General features: G+C 46.0%; 1 protein-coding gene across 1 annotated transcript in view; it reads right to left on the bottom strand.

Moving 5' to 3' along the window:
* NSMCE4A (NSE4A component of SMC5/6 complex) overlaps positions 1 to 8,348 on the bottom strand; it is a 29,400-nt gene extending 21,052 nt beyond the window's left edge. Inside the window, exons 1-5 of the mRNA XM_077455371.1 lie at positions 8,104 to 8,348; positions 6,641 to 6,721; positions 4,785 to 4,915; positions 3,056 to 3,207; positions 2,413 to 2,512 (exon numbers count right to left, since the gene is read on the bottom strand). Of these exons, the coding sequence (XP_077311497.1) occupies positions 2,413 to 2,512; positions 3,056 to 3,207; positions 4,785 to 4,915; positions 6,641 to 6,721; positions 8,104 to 8,239 (600 nt within the window). The 5' untranslated portion in view covers positions 8,240 to 8,348. The remainder of the gene's footprint in view (positions 1 to 2,412; positions 2,513 to 3,055; positions 3,208 to 4,784; positions 4,916 to 6,640; positions 6,722 to 8,103) is intronic.
* Between the last annotated feature and the right edge of the window lie 13,885 nt (positions 8,349 to 22,233).

Genomic DNA, 22,233 nt, shown 5'->3' with positions numbered 1-22,233 from the left:
TTTAAATCTTACCCCGAGTCAGACTCGGGAATACCGCCAGGGAGGCTACTGTGTTGAATGCTGCTAGACGACAACAACATTGCCTACCCATGTCCATGACTAAAGCAAATGCCATATTATTATTGAAACCCGGTAAAGACCCATCGGACCCAGGTTCTTATAGGCCTATATCCCTGTTGCAAACCGATACAAAAAAAGTTGGCAAAGGTATTATACCTAATGTTGAATACTGTTATTACAACTAATATTCACTCGGACCAGTCAGGATTTATATCTCAAAAATCCATGGCAATTAATTTACGCAAAAAATAAATAAATAAATAAATTTTTAAAAAAAAGGAAGGCGAGAGGGCAAAAATATTTGAAGAGCTCACTGGTTCAGGTTAGGTTGCCTACAACAGACACGCTATCCTTCGGTGAGTACCCCAACATGTTACCAGAAAAGAAAGGAACAAATGAAAGGAGGGCCAGACTAAAAACAGTTCAAATTAAAAATAAATAAATAATACAAAAAAAATAAAATAAATAAAAACCACACAACCAACGCATTTAGGGGATCAGAAAATAAAAAAAAATAAAAAAAACCTTCATCAGGGCAGAAAACACATTGGTTGTTTTAGTACAAAGTAGCTATATTAACCACTTGCTTACTGGGCACTTAAACCCCCCCCCCCCCCCCCACCTCCTGCACAGACCAATTTTCAGCTTTCAGCACTGACGCACTTTGAATGACAATGGTCATACAACACTGTACCCAAATTACATTTTTATAATTTTTTTCCCCACAAATAGAGCTTTCTTTTGGTGGTATTTAATCACAGCAGGAGTTTTTATTTTTTGCTAAACAAAAAAAAGATAGAAAATTTTGAAAATAAAAATCATGCTTAATAGTTTGTTATAAAATTTTGCAAACAGGTAATTTTTCTGCTTCATTGATATGCACTGATGAAGTGGCACTGGTGGGCCCTAATAGGCACAGATAAGTCGGCACTGATGTGCAGCAGCACTGTCCAGGCACTGATTGTGGGCACCGAGAGGTGGCGCTGGTGGGCACTGGTAGGCGGCACATCACAGTGATCGGGACTGAAGTCCTGCTCACTGCCGCCAGTGATCGGCATTTTTTTTTCTCCTCACTGTCAGCAGGAGAAAAAATAGCCAATCACCAGCTGTGTTGACATCGCGTGATCAGCTGTCATTGGCTGACAGCTGATCACATGGTAAGGGGTCGGGTGTGACCCCTTGCACAAATCTGCGATCCAGCGAGTCTCATAGACTCGCTGATCACAGAGCGCTCCCTTCAGGAGACGAGCAGGCAATGCAGGTCCGCGCTGTAGCCATCATTCGGCTATATCGCGGATCTCTAGAGGTTAAGCCAAACTAAAAACTCAATGACCCGAATCGAGTTGAGTGGCTTCCAGACCTTGCTCCAGTTCTTCACTGGGCAAGTCGATGGACAGCAGAGTGTACTTTCCAAGCCCAGTGTACCTCATGTATCTAACTTTCTCTCAATCGCATTGCAACTTTCAAGACAGGTGTAAATTTGATTTGTCACCATGAGAGAAATATTTTTTTTTTTACATCAGATTTTCTGGCTTCGGATGGCCATACATGGTTCCTGCTGAACCGGCCGATATTCAAACCACTAATGAGCAGGCTGAATGTATCTAGTTGATCATTTGATCGACTTACCTGCAGCCAGCTGCTGGACTCACTTGTGATTATCGCAAGCAGCTGCTATAGCCATCGGCCTTCTACCAGCGAGGGCAGCTTCAGCCACCCGCCCCCACCGGGTGAAGACAATTGCTTGGCAGGAGGGGTGTGTTGATGGGGGACTTGTGCATTTGCATCGTCTATGGCCTGCCTTACTATTAAAATGTGTTAATTAAAAGGAAAAAAAAAAAAAAAAAAAAAAAAACACACAATGGATGTACTGAGAATACTATACACATCCAAGCTTTAATTTTCAACACTGTCTGTAATCAGCTATGCATGCGTGCAATCACAAGAACTGCATGCAAGGCCTCTTCGTACATTGCAGCTTGAAAAAGCTCAGTAGTTTTTTTTTTTTTAAGCTAAAATACAGCCTATTAATGGTAATGTGACTATGCACACAGGTGCGTAAACAAGAGCCGTGCATTCTTCAGTAACAAAATTCTTCAGTAACAAAATAGCAAAACAAGCATTTTTTGGTCAATAATTTACGCAAATACGCGTGAATGTGCACAAATGTGTGCAAATGTCCATTCACATATTGCGCAGAACAAAAACGCGAGAATAGATTTTCACGCACGTGCAAAAATACATTAAAAAAAAAACATTTTTAAAATGTCTGAAAAATTAAATGCTTAAACAGGAGTATCGTGTGCAAGATATCTTACAGAGCCCTGAGTTTATTTCTAAAATGCCTCATACCTGTGCTGGCATCGCTCTCTTCTCTTCAACTCTTTCAGCCCTCCGTTGGCGTTCAATTCTTTGCCGAACTACAGCAGGTTCTGTCTTAAAGGATCCCAGCCTAGAGAAGTAAAAAAGTAGAAATGAGATTTAAGACTGACCCAAATTAAAGCGTAGTTCCACCCTAAAGTGGAGCTTCTGCTCATCGGAACCCTCCCCCCCTCCGATGTCACAGTTGGCACATTTTAGGGGGGAGGGGGTGCAGATACCTGTCTAAGACAGGTATTTGCACCCACTTCCAGGCATAGACTCCCCCACGGGAGTCTATGCCTCTTCTGGGACACACACGGGTCCCAGAGACAGCGCGGACCATTCCTAGTGCGCTGCGCGACTCGCGCATGTGCAGTAGGGAACCGGGAAGTGAAGCCGCGACGCTTCACTTCCCGATTCCCTCACCTAGAATGGCAGCGGCAGCAGCCGAGAGATCGATTGGCCTCGGCTGCCGACATCGCTGGACCCCGGGACAGGTGAGTGTCCATTTATTAAAAGTCAGCAGCTGTAGCATTTATAGCTGCTGGCTTTTAATACATTTTTTCCCAGTGAAATCCCTCTTTAAGTTTACTCCGCTCTGTTCTGAATTGCAATGGCTCAGTCTGTCACTCACATGAAATGAAAGGTGGGAGTTCTTTTGAAATATTTAGTGGCTCCAGTTCCAAGTTTATACCAAGCATCTGGGGGAAGATACCCTTTGGCAAATGCTTCATCTTCACTGTCACTGTCCGGATTTTCCAACCGATTAATGCCCATGAAGGTAAGCTGCAATAAGAAATAAAAGGATTTTTGTACTAACAGAAAAAGTTTGTTGAGAAACACAGATTGATCTTAACTAAAGGAGTTGTGAATTCAGAAGTTTTTTTATCTTAATGCATTCTATGCATCAAGATGAAAAGCCTGTGTGTAGCAGCCTCTCCAGCACCCCCTAATTACTTACCTAAACCCCATATCTCTCCAGCGATGTCCATGAGTGTTTAAGCCGTCCGGGACTCTCCTCCTAAGCAGCGCCACTGGCTCCAATGGTTATCAAAGTCAGTTAGCTAATCAGGGAAGAGAGGGGTTCCCCCGAGACAACGTCAGATTGTGACAAAACGCGCGTAAGAAGGTTTGACGCACTGACGTCATTGCGCTGTACTCAGTGGATGGGTGTTCGCAAGCCGGCTGGCTGTTTTCTCTTGACCGTTTTAAACATCACTTCTGAAGGTGAAATTTTAAAAAGCTTTAATAAACCTTTTGGTACGTTTTACACTATGGAGAGTCTTTTAATATTTCTGGGTAATGCCGGTTCTATCCTCCTGGTGGTGTGATGTTCGAGTCTCCCTGCTCGTTTGGTGCTTAGCTCAAGTGTTTTTTAGCTCAAGCAATACCTGCGGACATTCAACACCCCTCCAGACAGAGGCCCTGGATGCTCATAAGAGCTTGCCCTTTGGTAAGCATGGTGCACATTTTATGTGGTGGAGGTGCACTGTCTTTGAGAGGTGTATATCACAAGAATCTACACTGATGTGCTTTTTATGGACTACTAATTTTCACACACATGTTGCTGTGTGTTGTAGTTCACACACATTCACTGTTTTGGATCAGTCACTATTTTTCCTTGTTTTATTTTATTTTTTATAGCGCTGCTACATTGAATTCTATATTTGTACATGTACATATTAGGGTTTTAGCAGCGGCTTCATTTTATTTATTTTCTGCAGTTTTTTTCTATTTCTTTCTCATGCTATCTAGCGCGTTATTTCCCATTTTTCCAAATCAGGCACTTGTGTCTAAATATAATTATTTTTTTATTAAAGCTCAACTCCAAACAGCTAAAAAAAAAAAAAAAAAAAAAAAAAAAAAAAAAAAAATATATGAAAAATCATCCTTTGCAGTGCTGTTGTGCCTGCAAGGGTTACATTGCTCATTTTAGTCTACTGTAGGGTAACAAAAAAAAAAAAAAAAAAAAAGAAGGACCTACCTACCCGATTCACCTCAGTTCCTTCTCCCCCACGCTCCAGAGTTCTAGGGTCTTGACATCAAGGCCAAAGCAGGGTCCGTAGCTGTGCACTGGACATGATGACGCCAAGGACAGTCCACAGCTGGAGCATTAGGGGGGCACCATCTGCTAGAGGAGTGGAGGATCAGGTAAGTAAAACTATTTCTTCTCTCCCCTAGACAAAATTAACTAGTAACCCTTGCAGGGCAAGCACAGCCACACCGCAAGGGATCGTTTTACATTTTCACAGAGTTGGGCTTTAACCAAAATAATCAATTGCATTAATATTAATTGGTGTTTTATATCTGCCTGGATTTCAGTTTAATGCCCGTTCTGACAACTTAATCCGAGTACAACTTACCAAATCCTCTGCAAACGAACTTGGGTCAAACACTGTCAGGTCTGTGCGGAGTTGACTGGCTTTCTCTTTCCCCAGGTTTGATGCCAAAACTAATAACTGAGCGTCAAGTGCAGCTTCTCTGGCTTTGGACACTGAAATTGCAAATACAGAAATTATAACGTACAGATGGAACATATTCATTAAAGCAGTAGTAAACTCTGCCTACATGTACAAGGCTTACCTGTAATAACAGTAAGGATCTCTTAAACAGTTTAGAAGATATTCACATTTTTAGTGGCCGGTGATGTCACCGATGCATGCACACTGCACTCTGAATGGATGGAACCACTGGAGTATGTTGTCTATTGAGAGCACTGTGCCGCAACATGGAAGCATTCAGGTCCTGTGCCAAGTGGCTGCCCTGCTGCTTAGAAAACACAGTGGGATGCAGAGAATACTTTGCATTTTCTCTGCAATTTGTCAGGATGAGGATGATGCAAAAAGTGTTCTCTGAATGGTACCTAAGCGAGTTACCTCCTGTGTTCACAATGCAGCAGGGCAGCAGCTTGGCACAGGACTTGGAAATTAGTGGAGATCACTGTAGCAGCAGCGCCTATTACAATGGTTTCCAGCTTCCATAGGGATCCCACAGGTATTATCCCCTTGCCACCGAGCGTACGCAGATATGCTTACTCTTCTTCCGGGGGTTATACCAGGATGATGCCCGCACCTGCAGGCATCATCCCGGTACTGATTTTTAGAGCGGGCGATCGGCTTTCCAGCCATAACAACTGATGTGGCTAAAAGCCGCTCGGCTGTTATGCTGGAGGAGTGAAAGGGGACGTTCCCCCCCTCCTGCCGCCTCCCGCCGCTCTTACTGGGGCTCCCGTTCAATTGGGAGCCCTAATCAAACATCCGATGCCTCTGACTTCCCATTTACTCGGCTGCCAATGGTGCCGGATTTAAAAATATATACAGTATTCAGAATCGCCAATAACGGCGATCTGAATACTTTGAAGTGTAAAGGAGGGATCGGGGGTCTTTTAGACCCCCGATCCCTCCATAAAGAGTACCTGTCACTGTCACAAGGGATGTTTACATTCCTTGTAACAGCAATAAAAGTGATAAAAAAAAAAAAATAATAATAATTTTAAAATAAATAATAAAAAAAATAATAATTTTTAAAGCGCCCCCTGTCCCCGCGAGCTCACGTAGCAAAGAAAACGCATACGGAAGTGGTGCCTGCATATGTAAACTGTGTTCAAATCAAACATGTGAGGTATCGCCGTGATCGTCAGAGCGAGAGCAATAATTCTAGCACTAGACCTCCTCTATAACTCTAACCTGGTAACTGGAAAAAAAATTAAAACATTGCCTATTGAGATTTTTAGGTACCGTAGTTTGTCGTCATTCCACGAGTGCGTGCAATTATAAAGTGTGACATGTTTGGTATCCATTTACTCAGCGTATTATCTTTCACATTATGTAAAAAAATAAAATAAAAAATTGGGCTAATTTTACTGTTTCGTTTTTTACAAATTCATGAGTGTCCCTTTTCCCAAAAAGTTGCGTTTAAAACACCGCTGCACAAATACCGTGACATAAAATATTGCAACAACCACCGTTTTGTTCTCTAGATTCTCTGATATATATATATATATAATATGTTTGGGGGTTCTAAGTAATTTTCTAGCAAAAAGTATGGATTTTAACTTGTAAACACCAAATGTAAAAAAAAAAGGCTTAGTCATGAAAGGGTTAAACATACATAATTACATTGGTCCACACTGGATCAATCTAACTAATGTAAAATATGCCATAACTAAGCTTCAGCTTTAATATATTAAATAAAAAAAAATGAAGAACTGGCCACTTGCCTCCTTCAAAGAGTTTATTGGCTTGTTCCAAGGTCTCGGTCAGCCTGTTACTACGGGAGCTGAGCATGTCATCCCTGTTCTCTGCAAAAAAAAAATAACAAAAAAAACATTATTATTATTCAGGATTTATATGGCGCCAACAGTTTACACAGCACTTTACAATATAAAAGGGCGATAATACAGTTACAATAAAATAAAATACAAGTTAAGAGGGCCCTGCTCAGAAGAGCTTACAATCTAATAGGGTGGGGCGGGTGGTACAAAAGGTTGTAACTGTGGGAAATGAGCTGATGTAAGTGATAGAAGATTAGTTGGAGACGTGATAGGCTTCCCTGAAGAGATGAGTGTTCAGGAATCGCCTGAAGGTAGCAAGAGTAGGGGATAGCCAGACAGATTGAGGTAGAGAGTTCCAGAGGATGGGAGAGGCTCTAGAGAAATCCTGGAGATGAGCATGGGAGGAGGAGACAAGGAAGCCTGAGAACAGGAGGTCCTGAGAGGACGATTTGGGTGATATTTGGAGACAAGATTGGTGATGTGGCTCGGGGCAGAGTTGTGAATGAAAATATGTGGGAAAAAAATATTACGCTACTGTATAACAAAAGAAAACAAGCAGCTACACTAAAATGTGACATTCAGATAAACAGTGAATAGAGAATGTAGCGCTAAAGAAATAATAATAAATAAAATGAATTGTGTGACAATGTCAACAATGAAGTGAACAAGATAAATAAATGCGAAAAACAATGGATGGGTTCCAAAGAGGTCAGTTCAACCAAGTGGGGGTTCTGCCCAAACTGGAGATTCGATGGCAATCACATTATACTTTTGTTGTCTGATTTCCTTTAGATTTACCAAAACCATGTAGTAGAAGGGCCTGCCTAATTGCAAACAAATTAAAACTCTTAAGGTTTGACCTCATATTATATAGTTTTGGTAAATCTGAAGAAAATTGTATAGTGTGTATCCAGCTTAAGAGTCTGCAGGCCCCTAAGAAAAAAATAAAAATAAATGCAATTTTTTTTTTTTAATCTGCAAAAGAACATGCATTTTTTTTTTTCCCCAAAAGGTGAACTTATCCTTAAGCCTGGGTTCACACTAAACGATCACAGACATCGCATGTGATTTGCACCTGACTTGCTGTGCCGATCACATACGATGTCTGTGCAATGCTAGTTCTCCCATACAGTTGTATGGCTCACATTAGATTTGCATAAAAAAAGTGCAAGGACTCCCCCCCCCCCCCCCCCCCCACATGACCGCGCAATTATCAGTTAAACACGAAAAATGGCCTGGTCATGAAGGGGGGTAAATCTTCCAGCGGTCAAGTGGTTAATGGCACCTGAAAGGTTCGTGGCCCTTTACCAGGCATTTTCTAAGTCTAGTGTAACTTCCTGGCACCGATGGGCACCGAGATGGCGATCAGCCCTATACCGAGCAGTGCTCGCCCCCCCCAGGACACTCACGGTGCATGTTCTGCATGAGTTCCCGGTACTTGTGTCGGATCTCCCGTCGGTTCCCATTGTCCCGATCTCCAGCTCCGTCTCCGTCCATGAAAGCGTCCCCCTGCTCCTCCCCACCGGTGGATCTCCGGCTGGCCATACTGGAAGTGCCCGATGACAGCCGCCCGAACTCCGATCACTCGGCTTTGGCGCCGCTGCACTACGTAGGACACAACACAGACCCTACGGAGGCTGACAGGGACCAGGACACGTGACACCGCGGAGCTGTGCGTACCAAGCCTCGTTCTGATTCCACCACACTCAACTCTATTAAAGTGTTAGTACAAGTTCTTATGTTTCACCTACAGGTAAGCCTATAATAAGGCTTACCTGTAGGTACTGTAAATATCTCCTAAATATGCACGGTAGGAGATATTTAGTTTATGACGTCACCAGCGAATGCGCTCTGAAGGAACGACATACCCGCGCCCTTCCTTCAGAACCATCTGCCGTGAATAGTGACTTCTGTGTGGCATCTTCGCATATAGGTCCTTAAAGAGGGATTCCACCAAAAAAAATATTAAAAGCCAGCAGCTATAAATACTACAGCTGCTGACTTTTAATAAATGGACACTCACCTGTCCTGGGTTCCAGCGATGCCGGCAGCCGAGGCCGATCGATCGCTCGGCTCTCGGCTGCTGTCGCCACCATTCTAGGTGAGGGAATCAGGAAGTGAAGCGAATCGGCTTCACTTCCCGGTTCCCTACTGCGCATGCGCGAGCCGCGCCGCGCAATAGGAAATCTCCGCGCTGTCACTGGGACCTGTGTCCCAGCAGACAGCCCGGCAGGGCAGGAAATGGCGTAGACTCCCACGGGAGTCTATGCCCGGAAGTGGGTGAAAATACCTGTCTTTGACAGGTATCTCCACCCCCCTCCCCCCTGAAAGGTGTCAATTGTGACACCGGAGGGGGGGAGGGATCCGATCAGCGGAGGTTCCACTTTAGGGTGGAATCCCGCTTTAAGTGGTTAAGGTGGCATGCCAGGGGGGTGTACCCTATGCCTGCATACTTTTGCTGCTAGGTGTCCCTCATTCCCATCTAAAAAAATTGTGAGGTATGCGATTAAGGGTGAGCTGCGGTGTGTTCGCACACTCCACGTGCAGAGCCCGCCAGCAAGTCGGCGCAGCGCTGAGCTAATCACAGGCAGTGAGACACGGCTGCAGAGATCGGGCAATGTCTCACTGCCTGTGATTAGCGCAGCGCTGCGCCAACTTCCTGGCGGGCTCTGCACGTGGAGTGTGCGAACAAGCCTGAGCTCATCCTTAATCGCATACCTCCCAATTTTTTGAGATGGGATTGAGGGACACCTAGCAGCAAAAGTATGCAGGCATAGGGCACACCCCCCTGGCATGCCAACTTAACCACTTAGGCCCCATTCACACCTGAGCGTTTTGTAGCTTGAAGCCTCAAGCTACAAAACGCTTGAGGGGAAAAAATCCATTATTCTCTATGGAGATGGTTCTCATCTCCACTCCAAGTTGCCTGAAGCCAGAAGCTCAAACAAGTTCTGGACCTTTTTTTGTCGCTCAAATTGGGCAGATGTGGGCGTTTTTGGAGCAGGAGGCAGATGACAAAATCTAAAACATAGCAACAAATGATTAAACAGATGATAATTTTTCCTATTGGCTAATAAAAAAAAAACGCCAAAGCTTAAAAACACTGTATGGAAACGCGCAAATACGCACAAAACGCTGAAAAAAAGCTACACTCAGGTGTGAATGAGTCCTTAAGGATCAGCCTCGTTTTGGTTTAGGTGTTTACATGTTTAAAACTAGACACAACATGTTTGTTGCTAGAAAATTACTTAGAACCCCCAAACATTATATATTGTTTTTTTCTAACACCCTAGAGAATAAAATGGCGGTCACTGCAATACTTTTTTTCACACCGTATTTACGCAACAGTCTTACAAGCGCACTTTTTTTTTCGAAATAAATCACTTTTTTTAAAATAAAAAAATAAGACAATAGTAAAGTTAGTCCAATTTTTTGGGTTTTATATTGTGAAAGATAATGTTAGTACATTGATACCCAACATATCACGCTTGAAAATTGTGCCCCTCGTGGAATGGTGTCAAACTTCAAACTTTTACCCTCAAAAATCTCCATAGGAATGTTTTAAAAATTCTACAGGTTGAATGTTTTGCGTTACAGAGGAGGTCTAGGGCTAGAATTATTGCTCTCGCAGCGATACCTCACGTGTGTGGTTTGACCACCGTTTTCATATGCAGGCGCTACTCACGTATGTGTTTGCTTCTGCGTGCGAGCTCGTTGGGACAGATCGCTTTAAAATTTGTTTATTTTTTTCTTATTTATTTTACTTAATTTTATAAATTTTTTCACTGTTTTTAAAAATAATTAATAATCTGGATCACTTTTATTCCTATTACAAGGAATGTAAACATCCCTTGTAATAGAAAAAAGCGTGACAGGTCCTCTTAAATATGAGATCTGGGGTCAAAAAGTCCTCAGATCCTATATTTGGACTAAAATGCAATAAAAAAATAAAAAAAATTGACATTTGAAAAAATTACTTTGAAAAAAATGTGCCTTTTAAGAGCTATGGGCGGAAGTGACGTTTTGACGTCACTTCCGCCCTGCTATGTTATGGAGATGGGTGGGGGCCATCTTAGCCTCACTCATCTCCATACCCTGGCACCGAGAGGACCCGATCACCTCCGCGCTGCCGACGGCTCCGGTAAGCTGTGGGAGGGGGCCCCTCTCCCTCCACTGATAACAGTGATCTCGCGGCGAATCCGCCGCAGAGATCACCATTATCGTAAACACAACCAGCTCCTGAAAAGATGGATATCCCGGTTGTGGCAGAAGCTGCTGCCATTACAGAGATATCCCTCTTCAAAGTTCTGACGTATATGGACAGGAGCCGGTCGGCAAGTGGTTAAAGGAGAATTGAACAAAAAAACACGATTGGTTAAACCCACAAGTGCTTTTTTACCACTACTATTCTTTTATATTGGCTTTTGAAATGTACAAATGCAGCCATTTAGAAATTGGATGAAAGGTTTAGCACTGGGAAACACTTTTTAATAGATAAGAAGTGCATTTTATATACAACTCTATAGATCAGACCAACAGCACTGCGTTGCTTTAACTGACAATTGCGCGGCTGTGCGATGCTGTACCCAAACAAAATGTATGTCCTTTTTTCCCCACAAATAGAGCTTCCCTTTGGTGGTATTTGATCACCTCTGTGGTTTTTATTTTTTGCACTATAAGCAAAAAAATGAGTGACAATTTTTAAACAAAAACAAAAATTTTTACTTTCTGCTATTATACATACCCCCAAAAAATGTAATAAAAAACTACTTTATTCATCAGTTTAGGCCAATATGTACTCTGCTACATATTTTTGATAAAAAAAATCCCAATAAGCATATATTGGTTTGTTTGTGCAAAAGTTACAGTGTCCACAAAATAGGGGATCGATTTAGGGACTTTTAATTTTTTTATTTTTTTCACTGGTGATAGTGGGGATCTGCGATTTTTAGCAGGACTGCGACATTGCGGCGGACAAATCTGACCCTAAGTGACATATTTTGGGGACCAGTGACACCAGTAGAGTGATCAATGCTAAAAAAAATTACTGATCAATGTATAAATGACACTGGCGATCAAAGGGTTAACTGTATTCCCTGGGTGTGTTCTAACTGTGTGGGGGATGGGCTCACTGGGACATGACAGAGATCACTGTCCCTGATTACTTGGAACAGCCGATCTCAGTGCTGTCCCCTGTCAGAACGGGGATCCGCCTATTTACTGTTGTTTACTACGATGCCTTCTGCTGGGCTCCTCTGCTATCTTCTGCTCTTTTGCCGCGCTTTTGCTAGCGTTGGCCTGGTCTCCTTCATCATCTTCTTCCCTCTTCTCTTCTTCCGATGTTGACACGAAGCTCTCTCCTGCTGTAATGCTGTGTGCGAGGTGCGCAACGACTTATATAGGCATGGGGTGTGGTCACCGGGTGACCCCACCCCTTATGACGTCACAGTCCCAGCATTTCTCGGGACTGTGACATCATAATGGGCGGGGTCACCGGATGACATCACCTGGTGACCACGCCCTATGCCTATATAAGTCGTTGTTCATCTTGCACAGAGCATTACAGTGGGAGAGAGCATTGTGTCAATATCGGAAGAAGAGAAGATGGAAGAAGACGTCGAAAAAGACCAGGCCAATGCTAGAAAAAGAGCAGCAGAAGATAGCGGAGGAGCCCAGCAGAAGACACAGGAGAACAGTAGAAGAGGCCGGAGAGACCCCCGGAGCTGCCTAATAAATTACTTTAAAAACCTGTCTAGTGTGTTATTTTATTGACACTTTTTACACCTGGTGAATGGGTAGGGGTAAAATGTACCCTATACTCATTCACATAGGGTGGCGGGTCCGGGATCTGGGGGCCCCCTTATTAAAGGGTGCTCCCAGATTCCGATAAGCCCCCCGCTCGTAGACCCCAACAACCAGCGGCCAGGGTTGTCGAGAAGAGGCCCTTATCCTCATCAACTTGGGGACAAGGTGCTTTAGGGTGGGGGGGCCGCAGGGCCCACCCCCCATGTTGAGGGCATGCGGCCTGGTACGGTTCAGGAGGGGGGACGTTCGCTCGTCCCCACCCCTTTCCTGACCGGCCGGGCTGCCTGCTCAGATAAGGGTCTGGTATCCCCTTGGAGGGGAACCCATGCCGATTTTTTTTTTTTCATTAGAGAGGCGACGTCTCTTCTTTCTCGCGCTCGCTGCAGTAGGAAAATGTGTTTTTCCTATTGCAGCCAGCGCCAGATGTACAGTACCCTGTCGCCGAGAACCAGCGTGATGGGATCGAGCTGGAAACAGATTCTCGTGGCAGGTACTGTAATTTCTTTTCCTGTAAAGTCGCCTCAATATAGATGTAGATCCAACTTGGAGGCAACTTCCATTGAATTCTATGGGTACAACTCGCCTAGAAGTCGCCTTGAAGTAGTACAGAAATCTTTTCTGAAGTCAGAGCGACTTCAGTAGTGTACATTAAGACAGCTCTCATTGATTATAATGGAATTTCTGATGTCAAGCGACTTGGGGCGACTTAAGGTCTGACAAGTCGGATCCCAAGTCGCGGTAGTGTGAACCGAGCCTTACCTCTCAAGGAATCCAGCACTGTCTTCACCTGGGCCGGTTCTTCACTGGTCTCCGCAGCCCAACACCACCATGTTGACTGTGGAAAGCTGTCTGTGACCCCCTGTGGCTTCACAGCCTGCTCCCCACTGCGCATGCACAAGTCGCACTGCATTTTGAGGATGGTCCAGCAGTCTCTGAGGACCTGTGACCTGTTCCAAGAGGTTGCAGGCAGGAAGGGGAGACAATGTACAGTGGAAGTGGGAGCAGCCAAACCTAGGTGTCTGCTTACCCCCCCCCAAAAAAAAAATGAACCTCCAATATTGTTAGAGGAGGAGGAGATTCTTAAAAGTGGGACTTCCTGTTTAGGGTGAAGTTCCACTCAAAAATCTCTGACAACAGCAGGTTAGAGCTTATGTAGATGGCAGATTTTAAAGGACCCACCCTAGAAACGTAGTTTGTTATGAAGACTGACACATCGGGGCGATGCTCACCATCCGCGCAGCCTTTATAATTACACCTGATCATAAAACATCTCACTCTCATCCTTTTTTGGACATGACCTTCTTGATGTGATGCCAGTTCCAACATTAAAGTGTTACTAAACCTAGGACTCTGCATTCACTATATCTGTTCTCCAATAGTACAAAGAACATGGAAATGCAATAGTTTTAGTAAATATAAACTCCTAAATACCTTTGCTCATCAGCAGTTAGAGCAGTCTTGTGACTTCTATCAGTGTCTGGTTAAATCTTGTAGGAGGAGTTTTCATTCTCCCCTGACTGTCCTATGAGGCTGCAAGACCCCTGACCCTCTTTCTGGATAGTGCTGATTGGCCCTGTGATGATCACATGCACTATTCCAAGAAAAAAAAAAAACTCTCTAGCAATACACACCAAACTGAGCATGTGCAGTTTGCCCCCAAGGCTCTGTTCTACCAGCAGCTAGATTGAGGCCAATGTGCAGGATTAACCCCTTAGGTTCCACAGTGAGTATAATCAGCCTGTTTTACTGTATATACAGACTGATTTTACTGTTAGGAAGCTATTGAACTTCCTTTTTTAGTCCCGTATTACGTCATCACGTTCAAAACGAGCGGACTTTCACACGGCCTTAGTCCATTCGTGTGTGAGCAAGTCATTTGGAAGTCCATCGGAACTCTGCCAAAAGTCAGTCGGGAATAGTGATGGACGAACTTCCGACGGGACGTTTCGCGAACGCGGACCGCGAACGAGGCCGATCGTTCGCGAAACCGAATGTTCGCAGCGGGCCCCATTGACTTCAATGGGAGGCGAACTTCGCAAACCTTTAGGTCAAATTTGCAGCCAGAAAATAATTATTAGCTGGGCAAACATAGTCCCACCACATGGCCAATGATATAACACATGTATGAGGTGAATTTGGGATCGATAACTACAAGCATTCTTTTTTATATGGGACTGTGGAGCGCATGAAGGCAATGGAGGAGAGGGAAGGTCAGGGACCAGGGTAGGCAAAGAAGAGGGTGCAGGAGATGATCACCAGCAGCGTGACATACAGCAATGACACCTGCACCGTGATAGAGTCATCTGACAACAGCACCATGATAGAGAGCACTGACATCAGCAGCGTGACATAAAGCATTAACACCAGCACCGTGACATACAGCATTGACAGCAACACCGTGATAGAGAGCACTGACATCAGCAGCGTGACATAAATCACTCACACCAGCACCGTGATATACAGCACTGACAGCAGCACCGTGATAGAGAGCACTGACATCAGAAGCGTGACATACAGCACTGACAGCACCGTGATATACAGCACTGACAGCAGCACCGTGATAGAGAGCACTGACATCAGAAGCGTGACATACAGCACTGACATCAGCACCGTGATATACAGCACTGACAGCAGCACCATGATAGAGAGCACTGACATCAGAAGCGTGACATTAAGCACTCACACCAGCACCGTGATATACAGCACTGACAGCAGCACCGTAAGCAGCCCCAGGAGGAAGTCAGCACAGCACAGGGATGGTGTGATCCCCTCATAATAAGCAGGCCCAGGAGAAAATCAGCACAGCCAGGGATGGTGTGATCCCCTCATAATAAGCAGGCCCAGGAGAAAATCAGCACAGCCAGGGATGGTGTGATCCCCTCATAATAAGAACCCCCAGGAGTAAGTCAGCACAGCACAGGGATGGTGTGATCCCCTCATAATAAGAACCCCCAGGAGTAAGTCAGCACAGCCAGGGATGGTGTGATCCCCTCATAATAAGAACCCCCAGGAGTAAGTCAGCACAGCACAGGGATGGTGTGATCCCCTCATAATAAGAACCCCCAGGAGTAAGTCAGCACAGCACAGGGATGGTGTGATCCCCTCATAATAAGCAGGCCCAGGAGAAACTCAGCACAGCACAGGGATGGTGTGATCCCCTCATAATAAGCAGGCCCAGGAGAAACTCAGCACAGCACAGGGATGGTGTGATCCCCTCATAATAAGCAGGCCCAGGAGAAACTCAGCACAGCACAGGGATGGTGTGATCCCCTCATAATAAGAACCCCCAAGAGGAAGTCAGCACAGCACAGGGATGGTGTGATCCCCTCATAATAAGCAGGCCCAGGAGAAACTCAGCACAGCACAGGGATGGTGTGATCCCCTCATAATAAACAGGCCCAGGAGAAAATCAGCACAGCCAGGGATGGTGTGATCCCCTCATAATAAGCAGGCCCAGGAGAAAATCAGCACAGCCAGGGATGGTGTGATCCCCTCATAATAAGAACCCCCAGGAGTAAGTCAGCACAGCACAGGGATGGTGTGATCCCCTCATAATAAGAACCCCCAGGAGTAAGTCAGCACAGCACAGGGATGGTGTGATCCCCTCATAATAAGCAGGCCCAGGAGAAACTCAGCACAGCACAGGGATGGTGTGATCCCCTCATAATAAGCAGGCCCAGGAGAAACTCAGCACAGCACAGGGATGGTGTGATCCCCTCATAATAAGAACCCCCAGGAGGAAGTCATCACAGCACAGGGATGGTGTGATCCCCTCATAATAAGCAGGCCCAGGAGAAACTCAGCACAGCACAGGGATGGTGTGATCCCCTCATAAGCAGCCCCAGTAGAAATATGACACCGCTCAACCTCTTCAAAGAGGAGGGTAGGGGCATATAGTACGGTGTGCTTTTTTGGGACAAGGAAGTGAGCCAAATGAAGAAAGAAGGTATGTGTGCTTGATTAAAAAAATTGTTTATAGACATATACATGGTCTACTGGTCACATGTGTTGAATTCCTCCGAGATCCATGCCTCATTCATTTTTAGAAATGTGAGGTAGTTAACACTGTCGTGAGCTAGGCGAGTACGCTTATCGGTCACGATCCCCCCTGCTGCGCTGAACGTCCTTTCGGACAGGACACTGGATGAGGGGCAAGCCAACAGTTCGACTGCAAATTGGGCAAGCTCTGGCCAGAGGTCAAGCCTGCCTACCCAGTAGTCCAGGGGTTCATCACTCCTCAGAGCGTCCACATCGGCCGTTAACCCAATGTAGTCGGACACCTGATGGTCTAGGCATTCCCTGATGCTGGATCCGGATGACACCTGTCGATGGGTCGGCTGAAAGAATGACCTCATATCCGAAGTCACCAACACATCTTCAAACCGGCCTCTTCTTGCAGGTGCTGTTGGATTGGTACCCGCAACTCCTTCTCTGGGAGTGGGAATTGCTCCTCTGCCAGCGCACGCAAAAGCAGAATGCAGCATTTCTCGAAGCAAGGCCTGGAAGTGCTGCATTCTGACAGCCTTCTGCGACGGCGGTAACATTTCCGCCATTTTGTGTTTGTACCGGGGGTCTAAGTACATTGCCACCCAGTACTGGTCCTTGACCCTTATGCTTTTTATACGGGGGTCCCTATTAAAACACTGGAGCATGAAGGCCCCCATTTGCACTAAAGTGGAAGCGGTGTGGTGGCCTGGCTCCTGCTCATCATCCAGGATAATGTCGTCCTCTTCATTCTCCTCTCCCCATCCACGCACAACAGGGATCCCAGAAAGGTTTAAAGCATGCTCTTCTTGCTCCTCCTCATCCGCCCCGGCACCATCCTCCTCTGACTCCTCTTCAGACTCCTGTTGTTGACTTGTCTCAGATAGAGTAGCCCCCCTGGGAATTCATCCAGCATTGAGACTTCCTCATCTTCCCGCTCCTGCTCCTCCACAGCCTGATCAATGACACGACGCAATGCACGCTCCATAAAGAAGGCATAAGGTACCATGTCACTGATGGCGCCATGGCTGCGACTGACCAGTTTGGTGATCTCCTCAAATGGCCGCAGAAGTCTGCATGTGTCGCGCATGAGCAGCCACTGGCGCGGTGAAAAAAAACCCAGCTCCCCAGAACCGTTTCTTTCGCAGAGTTCATACAGGTAGACGTTAACTGCACGTTTCTGCTGGAGCAGCCTATCAAGCATATAGAAGGTTGAGTTCCATCGCGTCGGGCAATCACAAATAAGACGTCTGACCGGCAGATGGTGTCGCCACTGAATGTCAGCAAGGCGAGCCATGGCCATGTAAGATCTTCTGAAATGGGCCGAGATTTTCCTTGCCTGCCGCAAGATGTCCTGGACCCCAGGGTATTTGACAAGGAATCGCTGCACGACCAAGTTTAAGACGTGTGCCATGCATGGCACGTGCGTGATTTTGCCCTGTTTCAATGCGCTAAGCAGATTGGCACCGTTGTCACACACCACTTTACCAACTGTCAAATTGAGCGGTGTTAGCCACTGATCTGCCTGTGAACGCAAAGCTGAAAGGAGTGCCGGGCCAGTGTGGCTCTTGGCTTCCAGGCACAACAGACACAGCACGGCATGGCAACATCTCACCTGGCATGTGGAATAGGTTCTGGGGAGCTTGGGCGGTGAAGAGACGCTAGCAGCAGAAAAGGAGGAGGCAGCTGAGGAGGAGAGGGAGGAGGATGGAGGAGGAGGAGAAGAAGAGTCAGGCCTGCATGCAATCCGTGGCGGTAAAACCAAATCTACACGGGTGCCACGGGTTACATGCTTGACGGCCGTCAGAAGGTTCACCCAGTGGGCAGTAAAAGTGATATACCTTCTCTGCCCGTGTTTGCTAGACCACGTGTCTGTGGTCAGATGTATCTTGGCACCGACACTGTGTGCCAGAGATACATTCACTTGCCGCTGAACATGGCCATATAGCTCTGGGATGCCCTTCTCAGAGAAATACTTCCTTCCTGGGACCTTCCATTGTGGTGTTCCAATGGCCACAAATTTGCGAAAGGCCTCCGAGTCCACCAGTTTACATGGCAGTAGTTGGCGGGCTATGAGTTCTGACAAGCCAGCCGTCAATCGTTGGGCAAGAGGGTTATCCGGCGTCATCATTTTTTTACGCTCGAACATTAGGCCCACGGAAGCCTGCCTTTTTGCAGAAAAATGTGAGCTTGGCGTGATGGAAGGTGGAGTGGAGGACAATTGTGAGGAGAGAGGAGAAGGAGAAGTAGAAGACGAGGCTGGACGGTGAGAGCCTGCAGTGTGGCTTTGTGTGTTACGTTGCTCCCACTCGGCTCGGTGATGGCTGCCCATGTGCCTTCTTAAGGCGGTCGTCCCTAGGTGAGTGTTGGGCTTACCGCGACTAATGCGTTGACTGCAAAGATTGCAGATGGCAACGCTATTGTCAGCAGCGGACACGTTAAAAAAAGCCCACACTGCGGAGCCATGTGCCGGTGTCCTGGGAGTGCCAGATGTGACCGTACATGGTCGATGACTCGCTCCTGATACATTTGCAGTCTGCTCTGTCCCTCCTGTGCAATGTAAGTTATTCCTGCTTCTCCTCCCTATCTGCTGGTCCATATCTCCCTCTGAACTCCCCTCCTCTTCCTCTCTTGTGGGCACCCACGTGACATCACTAGACACGTCATCATCAACGTCACCTTCCCCACCTCTATAAGTAGAGATCTTGGAGTAGGCAGCAACACCGGGGACCAACCTCCTCCTTGGGCTGATCTGGGTACTGTCGTCAGACTGCTGAGTAGCGGTTGTTGCTACCTCCTCTTCCTGATCCAATACCAAGAGTGGCTGCGCATCAGAAATGTCCTCTTGATATGGATCGGAAAATAATTCCTGTGACTCAAGCGGAAGGTATGTGGTGGTGGTGGTGGTGGTGTTGTTGGTGGTAGTGTCTTTGGGGGTGCACATAGCAGAGAGTGAAGAAGAGGGTGCAGATCGAGAGGATGAGGAGGGTGCAGAAGAGTAAGGCTGAGTGAGCCACTCAACCAAGTCTGGTGCGTCCTTTAAAGTAATTGAACGCACCTTCTGCAACTTCCCACTTTGGCTCAAGGCGGGTGCTCCTGCCCTACCCCTACCACCCCTGCGGAAGGGCCTGCCTCTTCCTCTGCCTGTCATTTTTGAAATCACCCTGTGACAAAACTCTCAGTCCCTATACCGATGAAGGACTGCTGCAGTATAGGGCAGCGGTCAGCAGTGGTGCACCTCAACCCTATGTATTGTGGACCGATAGCGGTCCTTACAGAACAGCAGACTGTACCGCACTCAACTCTATGTACTGTAGCACCCTTCACCAAGTTACCAGCCCTTATAAGGACCTTTGTGGACCAAGTAGGTTGTGTGTGACTGATTAGCAGACTGTACGTCAGTCCCTATACTGCTGAAGGACTGCTGCAGTATAGGGCAGCGGTCAGCAGTGGTGCACCTCAACCCTATGTATTGTGGACCGATAGCGGTCCTTACAGAACAGCAGACTGTACCGCACTCAACCCTATGTACTGTAGCACCCTTCACCAAGTTACCAGTCCTTATAAGGACCTTTGTGGACCAAGTAGGTTGTGTGTGACTGATTAGCAGACTGTACGTCAGCCCCTATACTGCTGAAGGACTGCTGCAGTATAGGGCAGCGGTCAGAAGTGGTGCACCTCAACCCTATGTATTGTGGACCGATAGCGGTCCTTACAGAACAGCAGACTGTACCGCACTCAACCCTATGTACTGTAGCACCCTTCACCAAGTTACCAGTCCTTATAAGGACCTTTGTGGACCAAGTAGGTTGTGTGTGACTGATTAGCAGACTGTACGTCAGTCCCTATACTGTTGAAGGACTGCTGCAGTATAGGGCAGCGGTCAGCAGTGGTGCACCTCAACCCTATCTATTGTGGACCGACAGCGGTCCTTACAGAACAGCAGACTGTACCGCACTCAACCCTATGTACTGTAGCACCCTACACAGACCAAGTTACCAGTCCTGATAAAGAGCTTTGTGGAACAAGTGAGTTGTGAATGATTAGCAGACTGCAGCAGAAGGGCAGCAGTCAAGTATAATATTCTTTCTATATTTGGAAGAAAGAATATTATACGTGTACAAGCCTATTACCATACCACTGATACCAGTCCTGAAAAGAACCTTTGTGGAACTAATAGTAACAGCAACTGTTTAAACTGACCCTCACTGCCGGACACACTGCTTCCTTCCTGTCCCTATACAAACTGGCAAAACAGAGGAGACTGGAACAATTACTGGTTACTCAAATAGCTCTTTTGTGGACCTGATAGTAACAGCTAATGATGATGATGATGATGATGACTAATCTGGCTGTCCCTAAAATAGCAGCAGACACAGCGCTCTGTCCCTTTATCTAAACTGGCAAAAGACACTCAGGCTGCTGCAACAATCAGTAGCACAGCAAACCTATATACACCTAACACCTATACCAGTCCTGAAAAGAACTTTTGTGTACCAAATAGCTAGTGGTTTATCTGTCCCTGCTCCAAACAGCAGCCTTTCCCTATAGTGACAGAAGAAAGAATGTAAAATGGCCGCCGGATCGGGTGTATTTATAAGTTAGGGGGAATGTCCAAGTGTCCATGTGCTGTCATGTCTCAATTGGCTGTCCTGTACCCCATGATGGATGTGTCATCATAGGTCAAAGTTCTTTTACACATTAAACACGAAAGTCCGCCGGGCGAACGACGCCAATAGTCCGCCGAACGAGCGGACCGCGAACGACCGAAATTCGCCGCAAAGCGACCGCTGGGCGAACCGTTCGGCCATCACTAGTCGGGAAGACCGTCTGACCTTTTCTGCTGGAAAGTCTGGTCGTGTGTACGTGGCATTATGGGTTTAGTAACACTTTAAGGGCAAACCACCATTTAATTTCATCTTCATGAACATACATATTTTTTATATTATCACCTGATCGCCCCCTTTCTTCTCTGACCTCTTTTCTGGGTGACCCCAGTGGCAGAGGTCCCATGAGCTCTAGAGGTATCTCTTTCCTGGCATCATCCTGTGGCAGCAGCACTAATAATTTTTTATGCTTTTAATCTCTGGCGACCTTATATATGTTTTAGATATATACAGTAAAAAAAGACATAGAACCTAAAAGTTTACACCCCTGAGAGATATATGATCTCAAAACGCGTTGAATACCACTTAGCACTGCTATATTTGCTATAAGTTCCATTATTCTGTATAGTATTGCCATTTGTCACTCAATATTTGGTTGCTTTTTCATTTATGTATTTCTACTGGCTGTTAATTTTAGATTATTATAAATAAAAATTTTTTTTTACTATATCGTATAAGGTATTTCTGTGACAGATTACTGTGAAAAAAAGTCCCTATACAGGGTTTGTGTTTTTTTGTATATGACATATTGGGGTAAAGCAGTTTTTCAGTCATCTATTGTATAATGATAATAATTGTTATAATGAAAAAAGCTACAAAAACTGTCACTGCTACTTTTAGTAAGCAGACACTCACCTGTTCCAGGGTCCAGCACTGTCCTTACCCGGCCAGTTTCTTCACCAGGCTTTGGTCCCCTTTGGTATGCTGGCATACTGACCGTGGGCAGCTGGCTGTGACTGCTTGCGGCTTCACAGCCAGCTACTAACTTGGCATGCACTGCGCTATCTGATTGGTCCCCCAGTTTTTGGGACCTATCACATGTCCCAGAATGCAGCGGGGGAAGGGAGAGGGGCTGAACTTCCG

Source organism: Lithobates pipiens, unplaced genomic scaffold (genome assembly GCF_037356315.1).
Source record: "Lithobates pipiens isolate NorthernLeopardFrog02 unplaced genomic scaffold, aLitPip1_a1.2 Scaffold_25, whole genome shotgun sequence".
Taxonomy (NCBI): Eukaryota; Metazoa; Chordata; class Amphibia; order Anura; family Ranidae; genus Lithobates; species Lithobates pipiens.
Note: the sequence above shows the minus strand (reverse complement) of the source record. Positions and strands in the feature narration are given on the sequence as shown.